The 27,029-nt window shown below is 47.5% G+C and overlaps 4 protein-coding genes across 6 annotated transcripts in view; 1 reads left to right on the top strand and 3 right to left on the bottom strand.

Moving 5' to 3' along the window:
- The window catches only part of LOC118366573 (collagen alpha-1(VI) chain-like), an 81,493-nt gene that overhangs the window by 3,082 nt on the left and 51,382 nt on the right, over window positions 1–27,029 (bottom strand). The window contains exons 24-28 of the mRNA XM_052504438.1: window positions 12,653–12,718; window positions 12,436–12,471; window positions 10,518–10,521; window positions 811–912; window positions 350–358 (exon numbers count right to left, since the gene is read on the bottom strand). Coding sequence (XP_052360398.1) covers window positions 350–358; window positions 811–912; window positions 10,518–10,521; window positions 12,436–12,471; window positions 12,653–12,718 — 217 coding nt within the window. The remainder of the gene's footprint in view (window positions 1–349; window positions 359–810; window positions 913–10,517; window positions 10,522–12,435; window positions 12,472–12,652; window positions 12,719–27,029) is intronic.
- Window positions 117–15,048, bottom strand: LOC127920369 (collagen alpha-1(VI) chain-like). 2 transcript variants are annotated; one of them, XM_052504449.1, is made up of 6 exons: window positions 13,367–15,048; window positions 12,854–12,916; window positions 12,653–12,718; window positions 12,436–12,471; window positions 10,485–10,521; window positions 117–3,669 (listed from the first exon to the last, which is right to left on the bottom strand). In XM_052504449.1, exons 1-6 carry the CDS (start codon window positions 13,604–13,606, stop codon window positions 3,530–3,532), a joined length of 582 nt encoding a protein of 193 aa, XP_052360409.1. In that variant the 5' UTR covers window positions 13,607–15,048; the 3' UTR covers window positions 117–3,529. The 2 variants fall into 2 exon arrangements, with proteins under 2 accessions (XP_052360409.1, XP_052360410.1); XM_052504450.1 differs by lacking the exon at window positions 117–3,669 and adding an exon at window positions 4,042–4,067 and having other exon boundaries at window positions 13,367–15,032.
- On the top strand, window positions 3,545–6,080 carry LOC127920368 (uncharacterized). 2 transcript variants are annotated; one of them, XM_052504448.1, is made up of 4 exons: window positions 3,545–3,687; window positions 4,086–4,202; window positions 4,236–4,499; window positions 4,530–5,876. In XM_052504448.1, the coding sequence occupies exons 1-4, from the start codon at window positions 3,683–3,685 to the stop codon at window positions 5,086–5,088; spliced, it is 945 nt and encodes a 314-aa protein (XP_052360408.1). In that variant the 5' UTR covers window positions 3,545–3,682; the 3' UTR covers window positions 5,089–5,876. The 2 variants fall into 2 exon arrangements, 1 of the variants encoding a protein (XP_052360408.1); XR_008106077.1 differs by lacking the exon at window positions 3,545–3,687 and having other exon boundaries at window positions 4,139–4,284; window positions 4,384–4,499; window positions 4,530–6,080.
- LOC127920367 (uncharacterized) overlaps window positions 15,068–27,029 on the bottom strand; it is a 22,825-nt gene continuing 10,863 nt past the window's right edge. The window contains exons 7-9 of the mRNA XM_052504447.1: window positions 23,610–23,699; window positions 15,788–16,288; window positions 15,068–15,190 (exon numbers count right to left, since the gene is read on the bottom strand). Of these exons, the coding sequence (XP_052360407.1) occupies window positions 16,240–16,288; window positions 23,610–23,699 (139 nt within the window). The 3' untranslated portion in view covers window positions 15,068–15,190; window positions 15,788–16,239. The remainder of the gene's footprint in view (window positions 15,191–15,787; window positions 16,289–23,609; window positions 23,700–27,029) is intronic.

The raw sequence follows: 27,029 nt of genomic DNA on the forward strand, positions 1-27,029 counted from the left end.
AGTTTGTAATTTACACTTTAGAAGACTTGATTTGCCCTAATGAAAAATGTATCAACTCCTACAAAAAATCCCAGTTAACTATAATCCACATAATAATTCACATTCCCTGTTGGTGCAGGATTATTCCCTTGCTTTAGCAAACTGTCTCAAATTAAGATCGTACATCTGTATATCTATGTGACTATTTACAATACATGCTGTGGATGTAATTTGGTGCCTCTCAGAGTCTCTCACTGGCATACAGAGTGAAATTGAATCTTAAATGGAAACTGAAGGTCATGCAAGGATGTAAAATAATGCCATGTGTAACTGTTAAGCCATAAAACTTTGTATGGGTCCAGGAACTTACCACAGCATGCTACAAGAGAAAAACAAAGACATTACATCAAGATCCACCCTGATTGATATCTTAATCACAGCCCCATCATTTACAGTTTTTTTTTTTACAATCGCTAACATCCTTTTGTCCAATCTGTAGTCACATTTTCAAAACTCTAAACACGATTAGCACAACATCTGTCTGTTGTGGACCATACCAATAACACAATTCATGTTGTTTTCACAGAATATTCAGTTAATTAACACATTTCTAAAATGCTTACACTTTCTTTACATACAAGCTTACCCAATACCATAATGAGGATCGTTCTTGTCTTATTTATAAATGCTTGCACACAGTATGCCAGAAATGAACGGCATTTATGTAGACAAGGCAGGGTTTAACCTGGGAAAAACATGTCTGTGGGGAAGAATGGTTATCGGGTAAAGGGCCACCGTTGATGTCCCGGGTCAGAGAGGAGCAAATATCACAATGTGTCCTGCAATCTCTCTGGTTCGGTCCTGCAGAAATGCCAGATTGGTCCCTACAACACTGAGCTCCTTCTTCTGTTTTGAGATGACCTCCACAAACAACTGGTGCCAGAAGCAGAAAGAGAACAGGAGGGAGGAAACACTGAGCAATTATTTCTGCCTGGAGGTGGAAAGTATATGATCAACGGCCACATGACCGTGATCTTGCAGAGTTACTCCACCTCAAGAATTGCATTTGGTGAACGGCTCGGAACACACATACTCATTCAAGCAAATGAGAAATAAGTGCACTCAGGCTATCCGGAAGGCCAATGTTAGTTAGTTTAAGGAGCAGTTCTCTCTCGGTGGGTCTAGCACCAAGAAGTTTTGGAGAACGGTTAAAGACCTGGAGAATAAACCCTCCTCCTCACAACATGTTCCTTAAAGTTGATGATGTGGTTGTTACTGACAAGAAGCACATGGCTGAGCTCTTTAATCACCACTTCGTTAGGTCGGGATTCCTATTTGACTCAGCCACGCCTCCTTGCCCGTCCAACATTTCCCCATCTCCCACCCTTTCTAATGCGACTATCCCCGATGCTTCTCCCTCTTTTTCCTCTGCCCTGCAACAAAGTTTCTCCCTGCAGGCAGTCACTGAGCCCAAGGTGCTAAAGAAGCTCCTGAAACTTGACCTAAAAAAAACACCTAGGTCAGATGGTTTAGACCCTTTCTTATTTAAGGTTGCTACCCCTATCATCGCCAAGCCTATCTCCAACCTTTTTAACCTTTCTGGGGAGGATCCCCTTGCTTGGAAGGCAGCCACGGTTTGTTCTTTATTTAAAGGGGGAAATCAAGCTGATCCTAACTGTTATAGGCCTATTTCTATTTTGCCCTGTTTATCAAAAGTGTTGGAAAAACTTGTCAATAATCAACTGACTGACTTTCTTGATGTCTATAGTATTCTCTCTGGTATGCAATCTGGTTTCTGCTCAGGTTATGGATGTATCACTAACATTAAAGGTCCTCAATGATGTCACCATTGCCCTTGATTCTAAGCAATGTTGTACTGCTATTTGTATTGACTTGGCCAAAGCTTTTGATATGGTAGACCATTCCATTCTTGGGAGTATTGGTGTCTCTGAGGGGTGTTTGGCCTGGTTTGCTAACTAATCTCTCTTAAAGACTGCAGTGTATAAAGTCAGAAAATCTGCTGTCTCAGCCACTGTCTGTCACCAAGGAAGTACCCCAAGGCTCAATCCTAGGCCCCACGCTCTTCTCAAGTTACATCAACAACATAGCTCAGGCAGTAGGAAGCTCTCTCATCCATTTACAGTGCCTTCCGAAAGTATTCGGCCCCCTTGAACTTTGCGACCTTTTGCCACGCCCAATTTTTCAGTTTTTGATTTGTTAAAAAAGTTTGAAATATCCAATAAATGTCTTTACACTTCATGATTGTGTCCCACTTGTTGTTGATTCTTCACAAAAAAATACAGTTTTATATCTTTATGTTTGAAGCCTGAAATGTGGCAAAAGGTCGCAAAGTTCAAGGGGGCCGAATACTTTCGCAAGGCACTGTATATGCAGATGATACAGTCGTATACTCAGCTGGCCCCTCCCCGGATTTTGTGTTAAATGCTCTACAACAAAGCTTTCTTAGTGTCCAACAAGATTTCTCCAACATTAACCTGGTTCTGAACACCTCCAAACAAAGGTAATGTGGTTTGGTAAGAAGAATAACAGTCTCCCCACAGGTGTGATTACTACCTCTGAGGGTTTAGAGCTTAAGGTCGTCACCTCATACAAGTACTTGGGACTATGGCTCGACAGTACATTGTCCTTCTCTCAGCACATATCAAAGCTGCAGACTAAAGTTCAAACTAGACTTGGTTTCCTCTATCGTAATCACTCATCTTTCACCCAAATTAACCCTGACTCAGATGACCATGCTAGATTACGGAGACATAATTTATAGATCGGCAGGTAAGGGTGCTCTCGAGTGGCTAGATGTGCTTTACCATTCGGCCATCAGATTTGCCACCAATGCTCCTTATAGGACACATCACTGCACTCTATACTCCTCTGTAAACTGGTCATCTCTGTATACCCGTCGCAAGACCCACTGGTTGATGCTTGTTCATAAAACCCTCTTAGGCCTCACTCCCCCCTATCTGAGATATATACTGCAACCCTCATCCTCCACGTACAACCCCCGTTCTGACAGTCACATTCTGTTAAAAGCACACACATCCCTGGGTCCCTCGTCTTTTCAGTTCGCTGCAGCTAGCGACTGGAACGAGCTGCAACAAACACTCAAACGGGACAGTTTTATCTCAATCTCTTCATTCAAAGACTCAATCATGAACAATCTTACTGACAGTTTGTGGCTGCTTTGCGTGATGTATTGTTGTCTCTACCTCCTTGCCCTTTGTGCTGTTGTCTGTGCCCAATAACATTTGTACCATGTTTTGTGCTGCTACCATGTTGTGTTGTCATGTTTTGTTGTTACCATGCTGTGTTGTCATGTGTTGCTGCCTTGCTATGTTGTTGTCTTAGGGCTCTCTTTATTTAGTGTTGTGTTGTCTCGTCGTGATGTGTTTTTTTCCCCTATATTTATATTTTCTTTTTCTTTTTTTAATCCCAGCCCCCGTCCCCGCAGGAGGCCTTTTGGTAGGCCGTCATTGTAAATAAGAATTTGTTCTTAACTGACTTGCCTAGTTAAATAAAAGGTTAAATAAAAATATTACAAATTGAAATGACCAAATGTCCCTCCTGGATGCAATGGATGCTGACTGCAGAGACATCTCAGCTGAAGACTGCCAGGGGTGGATGAGCCAGGACAAGTGTTTCTATCCAAGGTGCAGAGACATCTCAGCTGAAGACCTGCCAGGGGTGGATGAGGCAGGCCAAGCGTTACTATCTGAAGACTGTCAGGGGTGGATCAGCTGAAGATCTCTGAAGACTGTCAGGGGTGGATGAGGCAGGATGAGGTGCAGGCAGCTGAAGACTGTCAGGGGTGGATTACTATCCAAGGTGCAGAGACATCTCAGCTGAAGACTGCAGGGGTGGATGAGGCAGGAAGACCAAGGTGACATCTCAGCTGAAGACTGGTGGATGAGGCAGGCCAAGCGTTACTATCCAAGGTGCAGAGACATCTCAGCTGAAGACTGCAGGGGTGGATGAAGAAGCCTGCAGAGACATCTCAGCTGAAGACCTGCCATGGGGTGGATGAGGCAGGCCAAGCGTTACTATCCAAGGTGCAGAGACATCTCAGCTGAAGACTGTCAGGGGTGGATGAGGCAGGCCAAGCGTTACTATCCAAGGTGCAGAGACATCTCAGCTGAAGACAGCCAGGGGTGGATAAGGCATGACAAGCGTGTGTTTTGTGTTTTATTTTTACACATTTGGATCCAAAGGTCATGTATGTTGGATGTGTTGTTGAAACAAAGGCCATGTATGTTGGATGTGTTGTTGAACCAAAGGCCATGTATGTTGGATGTGTTGTTGAACCAAAGGCCATGTGTGTTGGATGTGTTGTTGAACCAAAGGCCATGTATGTTGGATGTGTTGTTGAACCAAAGGCCATGTATGTTGGAGGTATTGTTGAACCAAAGGCCATGTGTGTTGGATGTGTTGTTGAACCAAAGGCCATGTATGTTGGATGTGTTGTTGAACCAAAGGCCATGTATGTTGGATGTGTTGTTGAACCAAAGGTGTATGTTGGATGTGTTGTTGAACCAAAGGCCATGTATGTTGGATGTGTTGTTGAACCAAAGGCCATGTATGTTGGATGTGTTGTTGAACCAAAGGCCATGTATGTTGGATGTGTTGTTGAACCAAAGGCCATGTATGTTGGATGTGTTGTTGAACCAAAGGCCATGTATGTTGGATGTGTTGTTGAACCAAAGGCCATGTATGTTGGATGTGTTGTTGAACCAAAGGCCATGTATGTTGGATGTGTTGTTGAACCAAAGGCCATGTATGTTGGATGTGTTGTTGAACCAAAGGCCATGTATGTTGGATGTGTTGTTGAACCAAAGGCCATGTATGTTGGATGTGTTGTTGAACCAAAGGCCATGTATGTTGGAGGTATTGTTGAACCAAAGGCCATGTATGTTGGATGTGTTGTTGATCACTGGCAGTAATTTCATGTTGCTAATAAAGCTTTTACTGCAGCAATTAGGTCACTTAATGTTTTTCTACTTTACATTCTATGAAGTAAAGATAACTCATTCACTTTTAGATAGTATGTTGCCAAAAAAGCACACAATCGACACTCAACCTGTCACGCCTTGGTCTTAGTATTTTGTGTTTTCGTTATTTATTTGGTCAGGCCAGGGTGTGACATGGGTTTATTTTGTGGTGTGTTTTTGTATTGGGGTTTTAGTAGGTATTGGGATTGTGGCTGAGTAGGGTTGTCTAGGAAAGTCTATGGTTGCCTGGGGCGGTTCTTAATCAGAGGCAGGTGATTTTCGTTGTCTGATTGGGAACCATATTTAGGCAGCCATATTCTGTGAGTGTTTCGTGGGTGATTGTTCCTGTCTCTGTGTAGTTTCACCAGATAGGCTCGGTCACTTTGGTTTTTCTTTTTTACTTGTTTTGGAAGAAAAGAGAACGAGCGCCATTCTCCTTGCGGAGATGGTGCTAAATACATCAACACGGTCGGTCCCTGGGATTGGGCTGGCCAACACGATTCGGTTTGCTTGGAAGGAAAAGGAGTTGGAGCCTTTAGGACGGGAATCTTTTGGAAGGATAATATTGATGGGGATTCTAAAGCTGACGGTGAAGGACGTGTTTTGTTTCCAAGGCAACTCGTTGGAGGGAGCATTTGACGTGGTACTATATACAGAGGAAAAACACAATGATATCCTGAGAAGGGCAAGAGCAGTGGGAGGTGAGAGGCCGATGTGCCACTATGAAATAACAAGCCTGGCGAAGAATAACTTTAGGGTTGTAACTGTCAACATTTACAACCCTTACGTTAAGGACGAAGAGGTGAGGGCTTTTCTGGGGAGATACATGGATAACGTCTCCTCAGCAAGGCACCTCAAAGATTCCCTTGGGTTTTGGAATGGGAGGAGAGGCTTCCAGGCCCTCCTCAGAGAGGACCCAAAGGGACATGGTGGCTACCTCCATCCTCCTGCTATGTTCTCCCTAGGGGCTGACAGGGGGACGTTGTTTTATGCACGTCAGCCCCCATTTTGCAGGCGCTGTATGGCCTACGGTCACATATTCGCCTCGTGCAGTACAAGAAAATGCAGATTTTGTGGATCTGAGGAACACGAGGCGAGGGATTGTGACAAGCCTAAGACGTGCCATGGGTGTGGCTCGTCAGCACACCTGTGTGGGGGGTGCCCGGCCCTTCAGAGGTCATATGCGTCTGCGGCTGGGGGGAGCAGGGGCGGGGGATGGGGAAGAAGAGGAGGGGAAGGAAGCACGCCTCATGACCAGAGTACAGGTCCAGAGGGGTAGGGATTTTGTGTGGGCACAGGGAGGTAAAAGTGGAGGATTCTTTTGTGGTAATGCAGGGGAGGGTTATATGGGTGGATGTCACGATAAGGGATTGTAAATTTAGATTAGTGGTGGTGTATGGGCCACAGGTGGTGGCAGACAGGAGGGAGATGGTGGACTGTCTGACGCCCCTGTGTGTCACAAATAGGAAATTAGTGATAGGGGGGGATTTTAATACAGATTTAGGAAGAGGGGGGGATAGCAGTGCAGGCACCATTGCCAGGCTAATGGCTTGCCATGGTCTGTTAGATGGTGGTCTGCACACTACTCCGAAAATGGAAGGTCCTACATGGCGCAACTCCAGGGGGAGCTCCGCAACCCTAAAGGCGCAGCTCAGGGAGCTGCAGGAGCGGAAGGCTCGAGCTTTCCTGGAGCGTGCGCATAGTGGCTTTCTAAAACATAATGAGACTTGTTCTGCTATGTTCTTTAAGTTGGTTAGGGCCAGACAGAGTAGGAAGGTAATGCATGGTGTTAGGGAAGAAAATGGTAGCATAGTTAGAGAACCAGAGGATATGGTCAGGGTGACAACTGATCATTTCCAAGGTTTATTTAAGGAAAGGGAAATAGATGTAGAGCAGGAAATGTGTTTTTAGAACACTTGTCCAGGCGGTTGCCGGAGGACATTAGAGAAGTGATGGAGGCCCAGATCTCACTAGAAGAGGTTGAGAGCGCTCTTAGGAGGATGGGGAAAGGGAAGGTGCCTGGGATGGATGGGCTGCCGGCTGAGTTTTATCTCAAGTTTTGGGGTATACTTGGGGTTTTGGGGTATACTTGGGGTATACTTGGACCAGTGGTCCTCGAAGTCTTGAAGGCCATCCTTGAGACGGGGGTCCCGGGGGTCCCGGGGGGGATCAATGGCTGGTGGTGTACTGTCACTTTTATATAAGAAGGGGGAAGTAACAGACCATGGCAACTGGCGGCTGTTGACCATGCTGTGTGTAGATTACAAGCTACTTGCAAAGGTTTTAGCAGACCGGTTGCGCACAGCCCTTCCTTACGTCGTTCATGAGGATCAGACATGCGGGGTAGAGGGCCGCTCTATTAGATGGAACCTACAGTTAATCAGGGACTCCATCGCTTGGGTTGAAGATAGAGGACTGCCTTTAATGGTAGCAGCGCTAGATCAGGCGAAAGCCTTCGATCGCGTGAACAGATCCTTTTATTCAGAGTGTTAGGTCGATTAAGATTTGGGCAGAAGTTTATAGGATGGATTCGTACATTATATGTCGGAGCGGGGTGCCGAGTTAGTGTAAATAGTCACTTGGGTGACGTTTTGACCTCTCGTCTGGGGTCAGGCAGGGGTGCCCACTCTCGGCTCTCCTCTTCGTTCTGTACATGGAGCCTCTGGGGGCTGCCATTAGGGCAGACACAGGGGTGGAAGGCTTGCTGATCCCTGGAAGTGGTGGGCTGCGTGTTAAAGGAATACCTAGGATAGGGTAAGTAATCCTTCTCACCCCCCTAAAAAGATTTAGATGCACTATTGTAAAGTGGCTGTTCCACTGGTTGTCATAAGGTGTATGCACCAATTTGTAAGTCGCTCTGGATAAGAGCGTCTGCTAAATGACTTAAATGTAAATGTAAATGACAGTACGCCGACGACACTTCCTTGCTGTTGTGCAAGGACTCGTGCCTGACAAGGTCCCTTGCCATCTTTAGGGATTTCACCCGAGCGTCGGGAGCAGTTCTGAACCATGCAAAGTCTTCCGTCAAGTTTTTCGGAAGATGGCGCGGTAGAACGTGTGTTCCCGGGGGGGTTATCTCTCTGTGAGGGGGCCCTGAGGATTCTCGGGGTCCATTTTGAGACCTCCGGCTCAGCGACGCTAAACTGGAACATGCGTATCGCAGTGGTACAGAGGAAGCTAGCAATGTGGAAGGCTAGGTATTTGTCTTTTATGGGCAAAGTCCTGGTCCTAAAGGTGGATGTGTTGCCGTCTCTTTTGTATTTGGCATACATCTACCCATTGCCGGCTTGTCTGAGGAGGCCTCTAGTGAGGCCTGTGTTTCAGTTTATGTGGAGTGGCAGGTGCGAGTGGGTCGCCAGGGCACGCATGATCTGTCCCATTGGGGAGGGAGGTAGGGGGGTACCACATTTCCCCCTCAAGCTGGACTCAATTTTTGTTTCTTTCTTGTTAACGGAGCTTGCTCAGCCAGTGATCCACCCGTCTGGTTACCTCCTGCGGGTGTTTTTCTCGTATCAGGCGAGAAGCATAATGGTGTGGTCTAACACGGGTCCTCGGGCGGAACAGCTGCCGTGGCACTTTGGTCATGCGGCCAAGTGGCTGCGTGCGCACCCTGAGGTTGAAGTTGCCCGAGTAGGTTTAGATCACAGGCACCTGTACGAGGAGGTCAGAAAGGCAGGGAGTCCGGCGCCTGTAGTGGGCATCTCGGAAGTGGTCTGGGAGGGAGTGCAGGCGCGGGGTCTGGACTACAGGCTCAAGGACCTGAATTGGTTGAGCCTTCATAAGTGTTTGCCGGTACGTTCCATCTTGTACCGGTATAGTTTGGTGCAATCCCCCACCTGTCCAAGATCCTCTTGTGGCAGGGAGGAGACTGTGCGCCATGTCTTTTGGGACTGTGCCTTTGCCGGAGTAGTATGGGCTAGGGCACAGGTGTTGTTAGGTTTGGTAAAGGGGGATTTTGTATTGACGTGGGCCAGGTTAGAGAGGGGTGTAGGGAGAGCGAGAGGGACGGATAGGGACAGGTTTCTGCTCTGGCTTCTCATGAGTCTCTTTAAATGGGGGCTGTGGGAAGCAAGGCAGAACATGGTGAAGACAGGGAGAGATTGGGGGTGGAAGGGATAGTGAGGAGGGTGGAAGGAGATTTGAGGGGAGGATGAAGAGGGAGGAGAGGAAGTGGGGGCAGCATGCTGCTCGGGAGAGGTGGAAGGGGGGTTTAGGGCTGGGTGTCATTTAGATTTGTAAGAGGATAGATTAGGGACGGGGAGATAGGGAAAGGTATTTTGTAGGGTGACGGGGAGGGAAGATGCTCCCCTGAAGTTTTGTTTGGGGTTTATGTTTAGTTTAATTAGTTTAATTAAAATACCATTATTTGAGTATGTATGTAAATTATGAGTTGTAAAGAATGAATGGTATTGAAGATAATAAATTATTTTTTATAATAAAAAATAAAAAAATAGGCTGTATAGGTTTTCACGTTCCGTTTGTTGTTTTTGTATTGTCGTGTTTATTCGTCATTAAACATGTATCGTATTAACCACGCTGCGGAAGAAAACCGTAACACAACCAAAAAATGTAGAGTGGTTTACAGTAAAAGGAAACTGAATTATAAAAACAACGGATTTCATATTGTCTAATGTATGCAGGTAGAACTGAAACATGAAAAGTAATGCAGTTTTTGTAATGCCATTAACTGTTAGTATTTTGAAAGGCATTGTGCTATGATTGACTATACGTTCCTCTTGGATAGAAAACATGTGTTTTGACAGAATGATTAGATACTGTATTGAGTCGGGTTTGCCGTGCTTTGATAGAGTATGTACAGTAGAGAGTTTTTTTTGCATTTTGAAATGTAGAGTTGGTATTTAATGTTTGTATTTGTATTTTGGTTTGAGCAGAAAATGTACTATTTGGCTAATTGAGTGATGTAGGTGTGTTGCTGTCTTAAGAGTTAATAATTTTAAGTATAAGTAAATGCTTGTTCGCAATTGTAAAAAAACTTTAAACACTTGCATTCCAAACATACACAACAAGCACTGAACTACAGAGTTCTTATAGCTACATTACATCCACAGCTGCCGCCACAATTTGTGTGTCCCTGAGTCTGTGTGTGTGCCTGCATATGTGTGCGTAAGTAAGTGTGTTTGAGAGTGTGTGTGTGCCTTCCTGCCTGCGTGTGTGTGTGTTTAAGTGATTGCGTGTGTGTTAGTTTGCATCTCTTTCACAAAGTTTGTCCCAAACTCAACCCAGGATAAATGATGCTTCAAATGAACTGTTTAGCTAGGAAGATAAACTGTGTATTAGTCAGCTTTAATGGAGACATGTTTAGATGACTAGTGCAGGGTCCATTTCTAACAGTAGAGGTTGGGACTGTGTTCAGGCTCACTGATACATCTTCTAAATCTACGTTGAGTAAACTTATGTCTCACTAAAGGAACATGTTCGGCACAGCACAATGTTCATCTGGAAAATAACCAGTATGACTGAATTTTGAGCACTCGATATACTTACAGCAGAGTTTCTGAATGACCTCCAGGATCTCACATTCCTGAGACAGGAAGATAAATGCATTACAGGGAGATTTAGGAGAATCTTGTGACTGTCCATTTCCATATACAGTATTTGATACACTGCCGATTTTGCAGGTTTTCCTACTACGTTTAGACCATATAGAGGTCTGTAATTTGTATCATAGGTACACTTTAACTGTGAGAGACGGAATCTAAAACAAAAATCCAGAAAATCACATTGTATGACTTTTAAGTAATTATTTGCATTTTATTGCATGACATATTTGGTACAGAAACCTTTGTTTGCAATTACAGAGATCATACGTTTCCTGTAGTTCTTGACCAGGTTTGCACACACTGTAGCAGGCATTTTGGCCCATTCCTCCATACAGACCTTCTCCAGATTCTTCAGGTTTCGGGGCTGCCTTACAGTCTTTCAGCTCCCTCCAAAGATTTTCTATTGGGTTCAGGTCTGGAGACTTGCATACTCTTAGTGGGTGAAGACTCCAGGACCTTGAGATGTTTTTACGGAGCCACTCCTTAGTTGCCATGGCTGTGTGTTTCTGGGTCATTGTCATGCTGGAAGACCCATCTTCAATGCTCTTACTGAGGAAGGAGGTTGTTATAATAAAAGATCTCGCGATACATGGCCCCATCCATCCTCCCTCAATACACAGTCCTGTCCCCTTTGCAGAAAAGCATCCTCAAAGAATGATATTTCCACCTCCATGCTTCACGGTTGGGACTTGGGGTTGTACTCATCCTCTTCTTCCTCCAAACACGGTGAGGGGAGTTTAGACCAAAAGCTCTATTTTTGTCTCATCAGACCACATGACCTTCTCCCATTCCTCCTCATCCTCCAGATGGCAAACTTCAGATGGGCCTGGACATTGAGCAGGGGACCTTGCGTGCGCTGCAGGATTTTAAAATAACGGCGTAGTGTTTCCCAATGGTTTTCTTTGAGAGTCCCAGCTCTCTTCAGATCATTGACCAGGTCCTGCTGTGTAGTTCTGGGCTGATCCCTCATTCCTGATGGTACGAGGAATCTTGCATGGAGCCCCAACCGAGGCATTACATCTTGAACTTCTTCCATTTTCTAATAATTGGCCAACAGTTGTTGCCTTCTCTGCTTGCCTCTTGTCCAGTTGCCCATCCCACTTGTGCAGGTCTACAATTTTATCCCTGATGTCCTTACACAGCTCTCTGGTCTTGGCCATTGTGGAGAGGTTTGATTGAGTGTGTGGACAGGTGTCTTTATACAGGTAACGAGTTCAAACAGGTGCAGTTAATATACAGGTCTGTGTTAGTTGGGGAATTCTTACTGGTTAGTAGGTGATCAAATAGTTATGTCATGCAATAAAATGCAAATGAATTACTTAAAAATCATACAATGTGATTTTCTGGATTCTTGTTTTAGATTCCGTCTCGCACAGTTGTAGTGTACCTATGATACAAATTACAGACCTCTACATGCTTTGTAAGTAGGAAAACCTGCAAAATCGGCAGCGTATCAAATACTTGTTCTCCCCACTGTGTGTGTGTGTGCATACGTACGTGTGTGTGTGTGTGTGTGTGTGTGTGTGTGTGTGTGTGTGTGTGTGTGTGTGTGTGTGTGTGTGTGTGTGTGTGTGTGTGTGTGTGTGTGTGTCTGTGACTGTTATTTACGGGAGTGAAATATACACAGTTGTCATTCAGTGTAAGCAGTGTTGACTGCTGACCTGTTTGACACAAATCCCGATGACAAAGTTTAATACACACCCACTGTGACTAAGGAACAGAACCTCCTCAAACCAGCCCACCCTACACTCGCCCATCCCTACGAGCTCCAAGTCCCAAACTTCCTCAACTCTTATTCCTGCACTCCCCCATTACACACACAGTGATGAAAAGTGTGTTGGACTTTGGCTCCTTCCCATCACCCACAATTGCTCCATTATTTAAGAGTTACTCACGTCTGCCCCCGGATGGCCCACTGGGCCTGGGGATCCCTGTAGGGAAGGACATGAAGCCATGAGTCAGATAGCAGATTTTCGTTGGTACTTAGAAGGTACTACTTAACATATTCATACAGCATAGGTCATAATAAAAGTTGAAAAATATGTTACCTATGTATTCAGAGCTGTGATTCTGTAATATTTACTGTGAACTCAATGTTGTTGTGGAACTTACATTCTCTCCTGTGAGACCAGGGTATCCTTTTGGCCCCTGGAGTCCTCCACGACCTGGCTGGTTGTTCTGTGGAATCAATAAGGAAGGAGTATGAATGAGCAAACAGGTATTAGCTATGCTAGGCTAGGCAATTTATACCATACGGAGATGGCAGAGGTGGCAGTGGACAGTGCTGAACTCTTTAATCTAAGGTCAACTTACATCATCACCGCGATCACCTGGCAGGCCGACATCACCCTTCAGCCCTGTGAATCCCCTGATGCCCTATGAGAGAGAGAGAGACAAAGACAGAGATGGTTAGTGGCTTGTGCTTCTAGTTCCGACCGTGCAGTAATATCTAACAAGTAATCCAACAATTTCACAATAACTACCTTCTACACAAGTGTAAGGGAATGAATAAGAATATGTCATATAAATATATGGATGGGCGATGGCCAAACGGCGTAGGCAAGATGCAGTAGATGGAATAGAGTACAGTATATACATTTGAGATGAGTAATGTAGGGTATGTTAACATTATATAAAGTGGCATTGTTTAAAGGGACTAGTGATACATTTATTACATCCAATTTTTTATTATTAAAGTGGCTATAGATTTGAGTCAGTATGTTGGCAGCAGCCACGCTGTTGCGCCTTCTTCACCACGCTGTCTGTGTGGGTGGACCAATTCAGTTTGTCTGTGATGTGTACGCCGAGGAACTTAAAACTTTCCACCTTCTCCACTACTGTCCCGTCGATGTGGATAGGGGAGTGTTCCCTCTGCTGTTTCCTGAAGTCCACAATCATCTCCTTTGTTTTGTGGACGTTGAGTGGGAGGTTATTTTCCTGACACCACAATCCGAGGGCCCTCACCTCCTCCCTGTAGGCCGTCTCATCGTTGTTGGTAATCAAGCCTACCACTGTCGTCTGCAAACTTGATGATTGAGTCAGAGGTGTGTATGACCACGCAGTCATGGGTGAACAGGAGAAGGCTGAGAACGCACCGTTGTGGTTACCAAGTGTTGAGGATCAGCGGGGTGAAGATGTTGTTTCCTACACTAACCCCCTGGGGGAGGCCCGTCAGAAAGTCCAGGACCCAGTTGCACAGGGCGGGGTCGAGACCCAGGGTGAACAGCATTCTTACATAGGTATTCCTCTTGTCCAGATGGGTTAGGGCAGTGTGCAGTGTGATTGCGTCGTCTGTGGATCTATTGGGGTGGTAAGCAAATTGAAGTAGGTCTAGGGTGTCAGGTAGGGTGGAGGTGATATGATTCTTGACTAGTCTCTCAAAGCACTTCATGATGACGGAAGTGAGTGCTACGGGGCGATAGTAATTTAGCTCAGTTACCTCAGCTTTCTTGGGAACAGGACTAATGGTGGCCCTCTTGAAGCATGTGGGAACAGCAGACTGGGATAAGGATTGATTGAATATGTCCGTAAACACACCAGCCAGCTGGTCTGCGCATGCTCTGAGGACACGGCTGGGGATGCCATCTGGGCCAGCAGCCTTGCAGGGGTTAACACGTTTAAATGCTTTCCTCACATTGGCTGCGGTGAAGGAGAGCATGCAGGTTTTGGTAGCGGCCCGTGTCAGTGGCACTGTATTGTCCTCAAAGCGAGCAAAGAAGTTGTTTAGTTTGTCTCGGAGCAAGACGTCGGTGTCCGCGACGGGGCTGGTCTTCTTTTTGCCATACATGATTGTCTGTAGACCCTGCCACATATGTCTCATGTCTAAGCCATTGAATTGCGACTCCACTTTGTCTCTATACTGGCGCTTAGCTTGTTTGATTGCCTTGCGGAGGGAATAGCTACACTGTCTGTATTTGGTCATGATTCCGGTCACCTTGCCATGATTAAAAGCAGTGGTTTGCGCTTTCAGTTTTGCATGAATGCTGCCATCAATCCACGGTTTCTGGTTGGGGAAGGTTTTAATAGTCACCGTGGGTACATCATCACCGATGCTAATAAACTCGCTCACCGAATCAGCGTATACATCAATGTTGTTGTCTGAGGCTATATGGAACATATCCCAGTCCACATAATAAAAGCAATCTTGAAGCGTAGAATCAGATTTCGTCGGACCAGCGTTGAACAGACCTGAGCATGGGCGTTTCCTGTTTTAGTTTATAGGCTGGGAGCAACAAAATTGAGTCGTGGTCAGATTTGCTGAAAGGTCCTATCAGACCAGGGTATCCAGACAGACAGACAGACAGACAGACCTTTAAACCTGCAGGTCCTCTCAGACCTGGGTATATAGATAGAGAGAGATAGAGAGACAGACAGACGTTAAAACCTGCAGGTCATCTCAGACCAGGGTATCCAGACAGACAGACAGACCTTTAACCCTGCAGGTCCTCTCAGACCAGGGTATCCAGACAGACAGACGGACAGACAGACCTTTAAACCTGCAGGTCCTCTCAGACCAGGGTATCCAGACAGACAGACAGACAGACAGACAGACAGACAGACAGACAGACAGACAGACAGACAGACAGACCTTTAAACCTGCAGGTCCTCTCAGATCAGGGTATCCAGACAGACAGACAGAGACCTTTAAACCTGCAGGTCCTCTCAGACAGACAGACAGACAGACAGACAGACAGACAGACAGACAGACAGACAGACAGACAGACCTTTAAAACTGCAGGTCCTCTCAGACCTGGGTATCCAGACAGACAGACCTTTAAACCTGCAGGTTCTCTCAGACCTGGGTATATAGATAGAGACAGACAGACAGACAGACAGACAGACAGACAGACAGACAGACAGACAGACAGACAGACAAACAGACAGACCTTTAAACCTGCAGGTCCTCTCAGACCAGGGTATCCAGACAGACAGACAGAACATATAAACCTGCAGGTCCTCTCAGACCAGGGTATCCAGAGAGACAGACAGACCTTTAAACCTGCAGGTCCTCTCAGACCAGGGTATCCAGACAAACAGACAGACAGACAGACAGACAGACAGGACAGACAGGACAGACCATTAAACCTGCAGGTTTCAAACAGAGATAGAGAGACAGGTCGTTTAAACCTGCAGGTCATCTCAGACCAGGGTATCCAGACAGACAGACAGACCATTAAACCTGCAGGTCCTCTCAGACCAGGGTATCCAGGCAGACAGACAGACAGACAGACAGACAGACGTTTAAACCTGCAGGTCCTCTCAGATCAGGGTATCCAGACAGACAGACAGACAGAACATATAAACCTGCAGGTCCTCTCAGACCAGGGTATCCAGAGAGACAGACAGACCTTTAAACCTGCAGGTCCTCTCAGACCAGGGTGTCCAGACAGACAGACAGACAGACAGACAGACAGGACAGACAGGACAGACCATTAAACCTGCAGGTCCTCTCAGACCTGGGTATATAGACAGAGATAGAGAGACAGACAGATAGACGTTTAAACCTGCAGGTCATCTCAGACCAGGGTATCCAGACAGACAGACAGACCATTAAACCTGCAGGTCCTCTCAGACCAGGGTATCCAGGCAGACAGACAGACAGACAGACGTTTAAACCTGCAGGTCCTCTCAGATCAGGGTATCCAGACAGACAGACAGACAGACAGACAGACAGACAGACAGACGTTTAAACCTGCAGGTCATCTCAGACCAGGGTATCCAGACAGACAGACAGACAGACCATTAAACCTGCAGGTCCTCTCAGACCTGGGTATATAGATAGACAGACAGACAGACAGACAGACAGACAGACAGACAGACCTTTAAACCTGCAGGTCCTCTCAGACCAGGGTATCCAGACAGACAGACCTTTAAACCTGACAGACAGACAGACAGACCTTTAAACCTGCAGGTCCTCTCAGACCAGGGTATCCAGACAGACAGACAGACAGACAGACCTTTAAACCTGCAGGTCCTCTCAGACCAGGGTATCCAGACAGACAGACTTTAAACCTGCAGGTCCTCTCAGACCAGGACAGGCAGACAGACAGACAGACAGACAGACAGACAGACAGACAGACCTTTAAACCTGCAGGTCCTCTCAGACCAGGGTATCCAGACAGACAGACAGACCTTTAAACCTGCAGGTCCTCTCAGACCTGGCTATATAGATAGAGACAGAGACAGACAGACAGACAGACCTTTAAACCTGCAGGTCCTCTCAGACAGGGACAGACAGACAGACAGACAGACCTTTAAACCTGCAGGTCCTCTCAGACCAGGGTATCCAGACAGACAGACAGACAGACCTTTAAACCTGCAGGTCCTCTCAGACCAGACAGACAGACAGACAGACCTTTAAACTGCAGGTCCTCTCAGACCAGACAGACAGACAGACAGTAGACAGACAGACAGACAGACAGACAGACCTTTAAACCTGCAGGTCCTCTCAGACCAGGGTATCCAGACAGACAGACCTTTAAACCTGCAGGTCCTCTCAGACCTGGGTATATAGACAGACAGACAGACAGACAGACAGACAGACAGACAGACAGACAGACAGACAGACAGACAGACAGACAGACAGACAGACAGACAGACAGACCTTTAAACCTGCAGGTCCTCTCAGACCAGGGTATCCAGACAGACAGACCTTTAAACCTGCAGGTCCTCTCAGACCTGGGAGACAGACAGACAGACGTTTAAACCTGCAGGTCCTCTCAGACCAGGGTATCAGACAGACAGACAGACCTTTAAACCTGCAGGTTCTCTCAGACCTGGGTATATAGATAGAGACAGAGACAGACAGACGTTTAAACCTGCAGGTCCTCTCAGACCAGGGTATCCAGACAGACAGACAGACAGACCATTAAACCTGCAGGTCCTCTCAGACCTGGGACAGACAGACAGACAGACAGACAGACGTTTAAACCTGCAGGTCCTCTCAGACCAGGGTATCCAGACAGACAGACAGACCTTTAAACCTGCAGGTCCTCTCAGACCTGGCTATATAGATAGATAGAGACCAGACAGACAGAGTTTAAACCTGCAGGTCCTCTCAGACCAGGGTATCCAGACAGACAGACAGACCTTTAAACCTGCAGGTCCTCTCAGACCAGGGTAGACAGACAGATAGACAGACAGACAGACAGACAGACAGACAGACAGACAGACAGACAGACAGACAGACAGACAGACAGACAGACAGACCATTAAACCTGCAGGTCCTCTCAGACCTGGGTATCCAGACAGACAGACAGACCATTAAACCTGACAGACCTGACAGACAGACAGACAGACAGACAGACAGACAGACGTTTAAACCTGCACAGACATCAGACAGACAGACAGACAGACCTTTAAACCTGCAGGTCCTCTCAGACCAGGGTATCCAGACAGACAGACAGACAGACAGACCATTAAACCTGCAGGTCCTCTCAGACCTGGGTATATAGATAGAGACAGACAGACAGACAGACAGACAGACAGACAGACAGACAGACAGACAGACAGACCTTTAAACCTGCAGGTCCTCTCAGACCAGGGTATCCAGACAGACAGACAGACAGACCTTTAAACCTGCAGGTCCTCTCAGACCAGGGTATCCAGACAGACAGACAGACAGACAGACAGACCATTAAACCTGCAGGTCCTCTCAGACCAGGGTATCCCAGACAGACCAGACAGACAGACAGACTTTAAACCTGCAGGACAGACCAGACAGACAGACAGACAGACAGACAGACAGACCTTTAAACCTGCAGGTCCTCTCAGATCAGGGTATCCAGACAGACAGACAGACAGACCTTTAAACCTGCAGGTCCTCTCAGATCAGGGTATCCAGACAGACAGACAGACAGACAGACAGACCTTTAAATCTGCAGGTCCTCTCAGACCTGGGTATCCAGACAGACAGACAGACCTTTAAAACTGCAGGTCCTCTCAGACCTGGGTATCCAGACAGACAGACCTTTAAACCTGCAGGTCCTCTCAGACCTGGGTATATAGATAGAGACAGACAGACAGACAGACTTTAAACAGACAGACAGACAGACAGACAGACAGACAGACAGGACAGACCATTAAACCTGCAGGTCCTCTCAGACCTGGGTATATAGACAGAGACAGACAGACAGACAGACGTTTAAACCTGCAGGTCATCTCAGACCAGGGTATCCAGACAGACAGACAGACCATTAAACCTGCAGGTCCTCTCAGACCTGGGTATATAGATAGAGAGAGACAGACAGACAGACGTTTAAACCTGCAGGTCCTCTCAGACCAGGGTATCCAGACAGACAGACAGACAGACAGACAGACAGACAGACAGACAGACAGACAGACAGACAGACAGACCGTTTAAACCTGCAGGTCATCTCAGACCAGGGTATCCAGACAGACAGACGTTTAAACCTGCAGGTCTCTCAGACCTGGCTATATAGATAGAGATAGACAGACAGACAGACAGACCTTTAAACCTGCAGGTCCTCTCAGACCAGGGTATATCCAGACAGACAGACAGACAGACAGACAGACAGACAGACCTATAAACCAGACAGGACCAGACAGACAGTTTAAACCTGCAGGTCATCTCAGACCAGATCCAGACAGACAGACAGACAGACCTTTAAACCTGCAGGTCCTCTCAGACCTGGGTATATAGATACAGACAGACAGACAGACAGACAGACAGACAGACAGACAGACAGACAGACAGACAGACAGACAGACCTTTAAACCTGCAGGTCCTCTCAGACCAGGGTACCAGACAGACCTTTAAACATGCATCAGATCAGACCTTTAAACCTAGGTCCTCCAGACAGACCAGACAGACAGACAGACAGACAGACAGACAGACAGACAGACAGACAGACAGACAGACAGACCTTTAAACCTGCAGGTCCTCTCAGACCAGGGTATCCAGACAGACAGACAGACAGACCATTAAACCTGCAGGTTCTCTCAGACCTGGGTATATAGATAGAGATAGACAGACAGACAGACTTTAAACCTGCAGGTCCTCTCAGACAGACAGACAGACAGACAGACAGACAGACAGACAGACAGACAGACAGACAGACAGACAGACAGACAGACCTTTAAACCTGCAGGTCCTCTCAGACCTGGGTATCCAGACAGACAGACAGACCTTTAAACCTGCAGGTCCTCTCAGACCAGGGTATCCAGACAGACAGACAGACAGACAGACAGACAGACCTTTAAACCTGCAGGTCCTCTCAGACCTGGGTATCAGACAGACAGACAGAAACCTGCAGGACAGACAGACCAGGGTACAGACAGACAGACAGACAGACCTTTAAACCTGCAGGTCCTCTCAGACCTGGGTATCAGACAGACAGACAGACAGACAGACTTTAAACCTGCACAGACCAGACAGACAGACAGACAGACAGACAGACAGACAGACAGACAGACAGACAGACAGACCTTTAAACCTGCAGGTCCTCTCAGACCAGGGTATCAGACAGACAGACAGACAGACAGACAGACAGACAGACAGACAGACAGACCTTTAAACCTGCAGGTCCTCTCAGACCAGACAGTATCCAGACAGACAGACCGTTTAAACCTGCAGGTCCTCTCAGACCAGGGTATCCAGACAGACAGACAGACCTTTAAACCTGCAGGTCCTCTCAGACCTGGGTATCCAGACAGACAGACAGACAGACAGACAGACAGACGTTTAAACCTGCAGGTCCTCTCAGACCAGGGTATCCAGACAGACAGACAGACCTTTAAACAGACAGACAGACAGACAGACAGACAGACAGACAGACTTTAAACCTGCAGGTCCTCTCAGACCAGGGATCCAGACAGACAGACAGACCTTTAAACCTGCAGGTCCTCTCAGACCAGGGTATCCAGACAGACAGACCTTTAAACCTGCAGGTCCTCTCAGACCTGGGTATATAGATAGAGACAGACAGACAGACAGACAGACAGACAGACAGACAGACAGACAGACCATTAAACCTGCAGGTCCTCTCAGACCAGACAGATAGAGAGACAGACAGACGTTTAAACCTGCAGGTCCTCTCAGACCAGGGTATCAGACAGACAGACAGACAGACCATTAAACCTGCAGGTCCTCTCAGACCTGGGTATATAGACAGACAGACAGACAGACAGACAGACGTTTAAACCTGCAGGTCCTCTCAGACCTGGGTATATAGTATCCAGACAGACAGACAGACAGACCTTTAAACCTGCAGGTCCTCTCAGACCAGGGTATCAGACAGACAGACAGACCTTTAAACCTGCAGGTCCTCTCAGACCAGACAGACAGACAGACAGACAGACAGACAGACCTTTAAACCTGCAGGTCCTCTCAGACCAGGGTATCCAGACAGACAGACAGACAGACAGACATTACAGACAGACAGACCTTTAAACCTGCAGGTCCTCTCAGACCAGGGACAGACAGACAGACAGACAGACAGACAGACAGACAGACAGACAGACAGACAGGACAGACAGGGACAGACAGACAGACCTTTAAACCTGCAGGTCCTCTCAGACCAGGGTATAGAGAGACAGACAGACCTTTAAACCTGCAGGTCCTCTCAGACCAGGGTATCCAGACAGACAGACTGACAGGTCCAGACAGACAGACAGACAGACAGACAGACAGACAGACCAGACAGACAGAGACAGACCTTTAAACCTGCAGGTCCTCTCAGACCAGGGTATCCAGACAGACAGACAGACAGACAGACAGACCTTTAAACCTGCAGGTCCTCTCAGACCTGGGCAGGACAGACAGACAGACAGACAGACAGACAGACAGACAGACAGACAGACAGACAGACAGACCTTTAAACCTGCAGGTCCTCTCAGACCAGGGTATCCAGACAGACAGACAGACCTTTAAACCTGCAGGTCCTCTCAGACCTGGGTATATCCAGACAGACAGACAGAGACAGGTCCTCTCAGATATCCAGACAGACAGACAGACCTTTAAACCTGCAGGTCCTCTCAGACCAGGGTACAGACAGACAGACAGACAGACAGACCTTTAAACCTGCAGGTCCTCTCAGACCTGGGTATCCAGACAGACAGACAGACCTTTAAAACTGCAGGTCCTCTCAGACCTGGGTATCCAGACAGACAGACCTTTAAACCTGCAGGTTCTCTCAGACCTGGGTATATAGATAGAGACAGACAGACAGACAGACAGACAGACAGACAGACAGACAGACAGACAGACAGACAGACCATTAAACCTGCAGGTCCTCTCAGACCTGGGTATATAGACAGAGATAGAGAGACAGACAGACAGACGTTTAAACCTGCAGGTCATCTCAGACCAGGGTATCCAGACAGACAGACAGACCATTAAACCTGCAGGTTCTCTCAGACCTGGGTATATAGATAGAGACAGACAGACAGACAGACTTTAAACCTGCAGGTCCTCTCAGACCAGGGTATCCAGACAGACAGACAGATCAGGGACAGACAGACAGACAGACAGACAGACAGACAGACAGACAGACCGTTTAAACCTGCAGGATCTCAGACCAGGGTACAGACAGACAGACAGACGTTTAAACCTGCAGGTCCTCTCAGACCAGGGTATAGAGACAGACAGACAGACAGACAGACCTTTAAACCTGCAGGTCCTCTCAGACCAGGGTATCCAGACAGACAGACAGACAGACAGACAGACAGACAGTCCTCTCAGACAGACAGATAGACAGACAGACAGACAGACGTTTAAACCTGCAGGTCCTCTCAGACCAGGGTATCCAGACAGACAGACAGACAGACCATTAAACCTGCAGGTCCTCTCAGACCTGGGTATATAGATCAGACAGACAGACAGACAGACAGACAGACAGACAGACACAGACAGACAGACAGACAGACAGACAGACGTTTAAACCTGCAGGTCCTCTCAGACCAGGGTATCCAGACAGACAGACAGACAGACCTTTAAACCTGCAGGTCCTCTCAGACCAGGGTATATAGATAGAGACAGACAGACAGACAGACAGACAGACAGACAGACAGACGTTTAAACCTGCAGGTCCTCTCAGACCAGGGTATCCAGACAGACAGACAGACCTTTAAACCTGCAGGTCCTCTCAGACCTGGGTATATAGACAGACAGACAGACAGACGACAGACTTTAAACCTGCAGGTCCTCTCAGACCAGGGTATCCAGACAGACAGACAGACCTTTAAACCTGCAGGTCCTCTCAGAGACAGACAGACAGACAGACAGACAGACCTTTAAACCTGCAGGTCCTCTCAGACCAGGGTATCCAGACAGACAGACAGACAGACCTTTAAACAGAGGTCCTCTCAGACCTGGGTATCAGACAGACAGACAGACAGACAGACCTTTAAACCTGCAGGTCCTCTCAGACCAGGGTATCCAGACAGACAGACTTTAAAGCAGGTCCTCTCAGATCAGGTATCCAGACAGACAGACAGACAGACAGACAGACCTTTAAACCTGCAGGTCCTCTCAGACCTGGGTATATAGATAGAGACAGACAGACAGACAGACAGACAGACAGACAGACAGACAGACAGACAGACAGACAGACCTTTAAACCTGCAGGTCCTCTCAGACCTGGGACAGACAGACAGACAGACAGACAGACAGACGTTTAAACCTGCAGGTCATCTCAGACCAGGGTATCCAGACAGACAGACAGACCTTTAAACCTGCACAGACAGACCAGACAGACAGACAGACCTTTAAACCTGCAGGTCCTCTCAGACCAGTATCATAGACAGACAGACAGACAGACAGACAGACAGACCGTTTAAACCTGCAGGTCCTCTCAGACCAGGGTATCCAGACAGACAGACAGACTTTAAACCTGCAGGTCCTCTCAGACCTGGGTATATAGATAGAGTAGACAGACAGACAGACAGACTTTAAACCTGCAGGTCCTCTCAGACCAGACAGACAGACAGACAGACAGACAGACAGACAGACAGACAGACAGACAGACAGACAGACAGACAGACAGACGTTTAAACCTGCAGGTCATCTCAGACCAGGGTATCCAGACAGCAGACAGACAGACCATTAAACCTGCAGGTCCTCTCAGACCTGGGTATATAGATACAGACAGACAGACAGACAGACAGACAGACAGACAGACAGACAGACAGACCTTTAAACCTGCAGGTCCTCTCAGACCAGGGTATCCAGACAGACAGACAGACCTTTAAACCTGCAGGTCCTCTCAGACCAGGGTATCCAGACAGACAGACAGACCTTTAAACCTGCAGGTCCCAGGGTATCCAGACAGACAGACAGACAGACAGACAGACAGACAGACAGGTCCTCTCAGACAGACATCCAGACAGACAGACAGACCTTTAAACCTGCAGGTCCTCTCAGACCAGGGTATCCAGACAGACAGACAGACAGACAGACAGACCTTTAAACCTGCAGGTCCTCTCAGACCTGGGTATCCAGACAGACAGACAGACCTTTAAACCTGCAGGTCCTCTCAGACCTGGGCAGACAGACCGTTTAAACCTGCAGGTCCTCTCTCAGACCAGACAGGTAGACAGACAGACAGACAGACAGACAGACAGACAGACAGACAGACAGACAGACAGACAGTTTAAACCTGCAGACAGACAGGGACAGACAGACAGACAGACCATTAAACCTGCAGGTCCTCTCAGACCTGGGTATATAGACAGAGATAGACAGACAGACAGACGTTTAAACCTGCAGGTCATCTCAGACCAGGGTATCCAGACAGACAGACAGACCTTTAAACCTGCAGGTCCTCTCAGACCAGGGTACAGATAGAGAGAGACAGACAGACAGACCTTTAAACCTGCAGGTCCTCTCAGACAGATCCAGACAGACAGACAGACAGACAGACAGACAGACAGACAGACAGACAGACAGACAGACAGACAGACGTTTAAACCTGCAGGTCATCTCAGACCAGGGTATCCAGACAGACAGACAGACAGACCATTAAACCTGCAGGTTCTCTCAGACCTGGCTATATAGATAGAGAGAGAGAGACAGACAGACAGACGTTTAAACCTGCAGGTCCTCTCAGATCAGGGTATCCAGACAGACAGACAGACAGACAGACAGACAGACAGACAGACAGACAGACAGACAGACAGACAGACAGACAGTTTAAACCTGCAGGTCATCTCAGACCAGGGTATCCAGACAGACAGACAGACAGACCATTAAACCTGCAGGTCCTCTCAGACCAGGGTATAGATACAGACAGAGACAGACAGACAGACAGACAGACAGACAGACCTTTAAACCTGCAGGTCCTCTCAGACCAGGGTATCCAGACAGACCTTTAAACATGCAGGTCCTCTCAGACCAGGGTATCCAGACAGACAGACAGACAGACAGACAGACAGACAGACAGACAGACAGACAGACAGACAGACGTTTAAACCTGCAGGTCATCTCAGACCAGGGTATCCAGACAGACAGACAGACCATTAAACCTGCAGGTTCTCTCAGACCTGGCTATATAGATAGAGATAGAGAGAGACAGACAGACAGACGTTTAAACCTGCAGGTCCTCTCAGATCAGGGTATCCAGACAGGACAGACAGACAGACAGACAGACAGACAGACAGACAGACAACAGACAGACAGACAGACGTTTAAACCTGCAGGTCATCTCAGACCAGGGTATCCAGACAGACAGACAGACAGACAGACCTTTAAACCTGCAGGTCCTCTCAGACCTGGGTATATAGATACAGACAGACAGACAGACAGACAGACAGACAGACAGACAGACAGACAGACAGACAGACAGACAGACAGACAGACATTTAAACCTGCAGGTCCTCTCAGACCAGATCCAGACAGACAGACCTTTAAACCTGCAGGTCCTCTCAGACCAGGGTACAGACAGACCTTTAAACCTGCAGGTCCTCTCAGACCAGGGTATCCAGACAGACAGACAGACAGACAGACCATTAAACCTGCAGGTCCTCTCAGACCAGGGTATCCAGACAGACAGACAGACAGACAGACAGACAGACAGACAGACAGACAGACAGACCTTTAAACCTGCAGGTCCTCTCAGACCAGGGATCCAGACAGACAGACAGACAGACAGACAGACAGACAGACAGACAGACAGACCATTAAACCTGCATCTCAGACCAGACAGACAGACAGACCTTTAAACCTGCAGGTCCCTCAGACCAGGGTATCCAGACAGACAGACAGACCTTTAAACCTGCAGGTCCTCTCAGACCAGGGTATCCAGACAGACAGACAGACAGACAGACAGACAGACCTTTAAACCTGCAGGTCCTCTCAGACCAGGGTATCCAGACAGACAGACAGACAGACCTTTAAACCTGCAGGTCCTCTCAGATCAGGGTATCCAGACAGACAGACAGACAGACAGACCTTTAAACCTGCAGGTCCTCTCAGACCAGGGTATCCAGACAGACAGACAGACCTTTAAAACTGCAGGTCCTCTCAGACCTGGGTATCCAGACAGACAGACCTTTAAACCTGCAGGTTCTCTCAGACCTGGGTATATAGAGACAGACAGACAGACAGACAGAGACAGACAGACAGACAGACAGACAGACAGACCATTAAAGCAGGTCCTCTCAGACCTGGGTATATAGACAGAGATAGAGAGACAGACAGACGTTTAAACCTGCAGGTCATCTCAGACCAGGGTATCCAGACAGACAGACAGACCATTAAACCTGCAGGTTCTCTCAGACCTGGCTATAGATAGATAGAGAGAGACAGACAGACAGACGTTTAAACCTGCAGGTCCTCTCAGACCAGACAGACAGACAGAAGTTAAAACCTGCAGGTCATCTCAGACCAGGGTATCCAGACAGACAGACAGACCTTTAAACCTGCAGGTCCTCTCAGACCAGGGTATCCAGACAGACAGACGGACAGACAGACCTTTAAACCTGCAGGTCCTCTCAGACCAGGGTATCCAGACAGACAGACAGACAGACAGACAGACAGACAGACAGACAGACAGACAGACCATTAAACCTGCAGGTCCTCTCAGACCAGGGTATCAGACAGACAGACAGACAGACAGACAGACAGACAGACAGACAGACAGACAGACAGACATTAAACCTGCACAGACCAGGGTATCCAGACAGACAGACCTTTAAACCTGCAGGTCCTCTCAGACCAGGGTATCCAGACAGACAGACAGACCTTTAAACCTGCAGGTCCTCTCAGACCAGGGTATCCAGACAGACAGACAGACAGACAGACAGACAGACAGACCTTTAAACCTGCAGGTCCTCTCAGATCAGGGTATCCAGACAGACAGACAGAGACCTTTAAACCTGCAGGTCCTCTCAGATCAGGGTATCCAGACAGACAGACAGACAGACAGACCTTTAAATCTGCAGGTCCTCTCAGACCTGGGTATCCAGACAGACAGACAGACAGACCTTTAAAACTGCAGGTCCTCTCAGACCTGGGTATCCAGACAGACAGACC

The sequence above is a fragment of the Oncorhynchus keta genome, unplaced genomic scaffold (assembly GCF_023373465.1).
Source record: "Oncorhynchus keta strain PuntledgeMale-10-30-2019 unplaced genomic scaffold, Oket_V2 Un_contig_19179_pilon_pilon, whole genome shotgun sequence".
Lineage (NCBI taxonomy): Eukaryota > Metazoa > Chordata > Actinopteri > Salmoniformes > Salmonidae > Oncorhynchus > Oncorhynchus keta.